General features: G+C 38.6%; 1 protein-coding gene across 7 annotated transcripts in view; it reads right to left on the bottom strand.

The window, feature by feature from the left end:
• Nucleotides 1-1,190: 1,190 nt before the first annotated feature.
• Nucleotides 1,191-6,000, bottom strand: part of rnf157 (ring finger protein 157) — an 80,964-nt gene continuing 76,154 nt past the window's right edge. For 3 of the 7 annotated variants that reach the window (XM_034193849.1, XM_034193851.1, XM_034193850.1), the window contains one exon: nt 1,191-3,211. In XM_034193849.1, coding sequence (XP_034049740.1) covers nt 3,063-3,211 — 149 coding nt within the window. In that variant the 3' untranslated portion in view covers nt 1,191-3,062. Of the gene's footprint in view, nt 3,212-5,863; nt 5,951-6,000 lie in introns of all 7 variants that reach the window. The other 4 variants (XM_034193852.1, XM_034193853.1, XR_004566471.1 and 1 more) reach the window with 2 other exon arrangements.

Below are 6,000 nucleotides of genomic sequence, written 5' to 3'. Positions count from 1 at the left end.
AGAGCAGTGCTGGAATTCCCTCTCCTAAACGACCAATAGGAGAGCAGCATTCACGCACATCAGCATGAGGCTGACGCATGGGGTGACGTCAGCGTCTTGGCCACCAACCAATTACAGGGTAGGAGAGAGAGGCCAGTGTCTGGCCCAATTCAGGGCCGGTTGTCGGGCTATTTGTTCTGTGGCAGGTACATTATTTCTGACGGTAGCAAATGCATATGTGCAACTCTCTGCTGGAAAATTCAAGCAAAGCAGAGATTGAAAAATGACTGTTTACAAATGAGGAGAGTTAAAGTTGAAGTATAGAGAACCATGTACGGGAAGATCGCAGACCAGTGATGGACGATCAGTGAAGTAAAACAAAACAGTCCTGATGACGGTATCACAACTCACCAGCAAAGGATCTCACACCAGAGTCAGCTCTGTTTAGTTGCAAAAACTTTTATTTCCATTGACTGTAATTCAATGACATTTTAGCTCTCAAACCTAGAAAATCACTGGAATCTTGCAGACTTATGACACATTCCATCGATATCATACTGTGACTAGTGTCAGAGAACCTACACATTCAGACTGTGATTAAATGTGGCAGACTTTATGCAGCTTGGATCTAGTGCAATACTCCTGACCAGTGCAGTTAGGCCAAAGGAATATGTTACCAGTGACAAACATACAATACTTCAGAAGGTTATGGTGATGCTGAAAGATTCATCAAGTTTATGCAGCGATCCGACGCCACATATTCTACAGGAGGGTGCAGGCTGTCCGAGACTAACATGCTACTATCGCCTCATGCACCGCAAAATGTATCACCTAAGAAACAACTAATAGTGCATTAAATGTTGATATTGTCCCTTTTCAGCTATATATATATATATATATATATATATATATATATTTTTTTTTTTTTTTGTAATGAGCACGGGTGTGTGCACATGTGTAAACATTAAAAGATTTCACATATATTCCTACACATTCTAATACACAGTGTTTTGCAACAAATTAAAACAGAAACATGGAACTTCACAATAAGTGAGCTTCACATTAAAGTCGTACAAAACAAATCAACTGAAATAGTCACAACTGAGGAGAAATGGGGCTCGTCCGGGACGTCTGACAGTGCAGGACAACACGGGGGGATGTAAGGATCAACAAAATACAAGCAAGCAAAAGGGTGGCCTAAACCACACAAATAGGTTTTCAAATTTATTTTATGACATTATGTCTCACAATAATCCCCATAAAAGGGCAAAATGAATGTACAAAATCAAGGAAGGCACTCATTAGAGTGCATACGCTACCTGCACTCAGGTCCAAAATGCCCTATCTTGCAATGTAACAAAAAAAAAAAAGTTTTTGTCTCTGCCCATTTTTTCTAGATCCACTTCAGAATCTATAAGAATTTTATTCCAGTTTTCAACCATGTTTTGTGAACATCACTGCTTTTGTAAAACGTCCTATTTGGCAATGTTCAGAAAATTCTCCTGGCTCTGACGGGTTCTGTAGATCTACCTCAAAAAATGTAATGTGTTCATAATATACATATATACACATACATACATCTGGATCTGCTTTCAAATGAATACTACAGTATGAAAGATGAAAGGTTTTGGAAATTACTAGCTTTCTAAATTTGGACCAAACCATTATTTATACTGGACAATGTTACCCTGCCATGGCGTGTTTAACTACCAAGAGACTGTGTTAAAGAAAACACCAGCTACAGCTATCATTAGCATTCCTAGTAATGCTGATTATAGTTGATGCTAACCATGTGAGTGATGTCGTTGATGCTACAGTGAGCACTAGTTGCTGACCAACATGTCATGTCACATATAATATCCCTTAAAATAAGGTTTTGCTCCATATCCCAGCATTCAGTAATTCCTGGAAGTCTTTATTTGTAGATGATAAGTCCAGTTGTTTTTGGAAGCTTAATGGTAATAAGTTGCCGCAATCTAAAAATAAAATAAATTTACCTCAGTTCTGCTGCAAGTTGTCAGATCTGCACTGCAATTTAACTGTTTCTATTCCAGATCAGACCTTTGTCTGCTCACTCTGTGAAACTCTGTCAACTTTTAAGTAGTCTTACTAGAAGAAAAAACAACAGACATAAGGATGAAAGCAAACTTTGCTGGCGGAGGCAAGACCAGAACACAATGGAATGTCTGAAAATGTGAACACAGTAGGTAAGTGCAAAGACAACTCATCTTTATAGTCTGAATAAGAGTTCTTGGAGCACAGACATCTTATTGCTTGATGGTACTCGATTTGCAGTTGCACTGTATTAATACTGACATGCTAAGACTATGTTGCCAGTGGAGAATTAGCACGCTGGGTTCACAGAGGCGCAGAATGAAAGTTCACATGTAATTCCAGTTCCGGTGACTATGCCCAGTCCAATCGTAGGAGGTCTGTGTTCATCAGCCTACATTCAGTTTAGGTCTTTTTCAGTCTGCATGTTTTGGCGGGTACACCGCTGATTGGCTCAGCAAATCTGATCTGGATTCATATGACGTTTTCTTGAGTCAGAAGGGGAGAAAACAGCAGAGGTGAGAAGCTGCATGCGAAGTTAAGACTGGAGCTCCCTGATCTGACGACAGGAGTCGGCACGTTGAGTCCAGTTCGGTAAGGTAGTCCGGTGTATGCTGAGTTTTATCCTCTCCATATCAGTTATTCAACATATGTAACAGAGAAGAAGCACAGTATTAGACTTAAATCCGATTGCCAATCACAGTTTCCCCTGACTGTTTGGCTGGTAAGGACGGGCGGGTATCTCCCATAGATAGGCAATAAGTAATAATCAGGATAATCTTATTGACAGTTCAGGACACACACTAAACAAGCAGATTCTGTGAGATAAAAGTACACAGCCCTATACACGTCCTCTTTCTGTCCACTCCAGTCATGACTAATCCAGGACGTGTTGTACAATGTTTGGACAAGTGGCCTGGGGCGTCTCTCTTCAGTGAGTCTAGCATCCGGCGATGCAGCATGATGTTGGGATCAGGACGGCCGACCCAGGAGACCATCTTTCAGTGCGTGTGCGATTGTGTGAATGTGTTTTACACAATGAGTGATCCATGGCAGGGGTGTTGAGGACTCTGGCTGTCCCTCCTTTCTGTGCCTGCTTCCTCCTCCTCCAGTTTGGTGGTGGAGGTGCGGTGAGGGAGGGGCTCCAAAATGGGTCTGTAGCCCCCAAGGTACATCAGACCTATAAATAAAGAGAAACAGCATTATATGCTGCAAAGTCGTCACGGCAACTTTCACATTTGAATTATAAAACTCAGCACCCTTGCCTTTTATTTGCTTTGACATTGTAATCTTTATATGAAACTGTGTTTTGTAGTAAGTAAGTCCCTTCAGCTGCTCCCTTGTTTTCATCCAAGGTGGATCTGCATGTTGAATTGGCACAAGTTTTACACCGGATGCCCTTCCTGATGCAACTCTCCATTACATGGAGAAATGTAGCAGCGGTGGGGTTTGAACTGAAACCAAGGGCATTAACCATTTGGCCACAACCCTTGCTAATAAACTGTGCTTTCTAATCTAAAAATAAAAACAAAGAGTACAACAGGATCTAAATAAAAAATATAAAACTTCATATAACATATTCCATAAGTGACCACTCCCTTTAAAAAAGACATGATTTCTGGCACGATTCCTCGTGTGCCCTCTGGATAAGACTAGATTTATGTATTTTGTTTTTAACAAAGTCTTTCTCTGTGTTACACTATTGCTGTGGTCATTATGAGATATACGATTGGCTCTCATTGTAATTACGATCATAAATGAAATCAGAACTTGTTTATCATGACAACTGCATTGCCATGCAATGTCATATATATATATATATATATATATATATATATACATTTTAAAATTTGGAATTTAAAGTTGTTTTGCAATAACTGATTGCAGTCCCATAGCCAAGTCCATAAATACTGGGACAGTAAGATTTTTTTTTTTTTTTTTTTTGTAAATTTTTTTCCTCGGTAAGCCACCATAATAAAGCTGAAGTCAAACAGTCAAAATGTACTTGAAGTAAAGACTTTCAGCTTTAATTCAAGGTGTTTAACAAAAATACTGCATCAACCATTTAGGATCTATGGCCATTTTTATTACATGGTCCTACCATTTGCAGGTCATAAATAATTGGACAATGTAAATACATGTATAAATATAAATAATCACTTTTAAAGGCAGTTTTCTTGAGGAGTCAGAGGATGGATACATGAACATTTCCAAGTTACTGAATACGTCTTGGAATTAATCTGCACCAATCGTTATGAAATGCTAACAGTACAGGACTGTGTCTGAAAAACGAAGCGACTTCAAATAAAGAAGAATAGTGTGGGAAACCACCAAGTCACGGCTTTGAACCAATTATGTGGATGAGACTGGAGAAAGTGTCGCAGGTTTGTGTGTATCGTGACTGAGCAGGATTCGTCTTGCATTAAACTTTTAAACTCAAGAACCTGATTTGTGGGATGTGGGAGAATTTTGTGGGGAGGTTGGAGATTAGCCAGGGTCGGGGTGAGATACGGGAAACATTCTATTTTAAGAGCTGGTCTGAAATCAACATAATCAGTGACTTGTCAATGTAGTCTATTTGAATTAGACTATAACCTTCTCAAACAATTTGGAGCCAATATTAGTGGAGCAGATGACAGAATATTTAAAGAGGAATCCTTCAAATGGTGATACAAGTACCAAAGTTGGCACAAATACTCCTTAAACATTACTCTGAGTGAGTATTCACTGAGTATCCACTTGAACTTTAATAGGTGGCCAGGTAGGGGTCAATTGAAGAATTACACATGGGCCAAAATTTAAAAATGTTCCAATCATATTGACAGCTATACCACACTATTTGTCTGAACATAAATATTCCAAAAAGGTATAGTTTGGATTATCTATGACGGAATGTTATGGAGTAAAAACAACAAGAATGATAAAGGACACCTTTAGTTTGTACAGGGGTCAGAAGATAAAGTTGCTCCAAATACTGTAAAATGTTATGCAAATTATTGGTTGAGTAAATAGCGTTTAAAAAAAATAGGTTACACCATGTGTCATGCTTAGTTGTCACGTTACAGGGTAACATATGTCATATCCGATAGAATCCAATGGACGTTGACACTGTTTGACCTTTACCTTGCAGACCAAGCATTTAACACAGTCAAAGCTATTCAATTTATTAATCCTATTAGTTCAACCAATAAGTTGCACCACTTTTTACCAAAATTAGAGCAGCTTTAACTTTTGACCCCTGTACAAACTGAAATTGACCTTTGTCACCATTCTTAATGTTTTTACCCCATAACTCCATAACATTCAGTCATAGATAGTTCAAACCATACCCTTCTGGAATCTTTGTGATCAGACACATAATGTGGTATAGATTTCTATATGATTGGAACATTAAAAAATTTTGACCCCAGTGCAATTCTTCAATTGACCACTACCTGGCCAATCTATTGAAAATTCAAGTGGATACTAAGTTTTTTCAAAAGGCTAGTGCCAATTTTGGTACGTTTCCATAAATGAACAATTGTTACAGTAATCTAGTCCACTATATGGGTTAGTTAAGGATAAAGATGTTCAACGTTAAACAGAACGGCTCAGATATCAAGGCCACAGATACTCGTATATTACAGCATCACTGAATCACAAAGAATTCAATTACATGAATTGGTGCAAGGCTTGGGTGTTGTACTCTACAAGTTTCCATTTCTGTTGTTTTTTTTTACTCTTACTCTAATTAAATAATAAGTTTAAATAAAAGGCTGGATCACCTTTTAACACATTCAACTGCAAAATTGAACTGGATTTTCATTAAAACAGTTGCATAAGCAATAAAGACCTGAAAGGCACCCCAAGATCTGATCTGTCATCTTCTAGCAATGACTCCATACCTAGTCCTCAATGTGCACTGGGCATGACTCCTCATCTGTCCATCCGAGAGAAGCCGAAAGACGGGAGAGATGCAGAAAATAAAGG

Source organism: Thalassophryne amazonica, chromosome 18 (assembly GCF_902500255.1).
Source record: "Thalassophryne amazonica chromosome 18, fThaAma1.1, whole genome shotgun sequence".
Classification (NCBI taxonomy): Eukaryota; Metazoa; Chordata; class Actinopteri; order Batrachoidiformes; family Batrachoididae; genus Thalassophryne; species Thalassophryne amazonica.
Note: the sequence above shows the minus strand (reverse complement) of the source record. Positions and strands in the feature narration are given on the sequence as shown.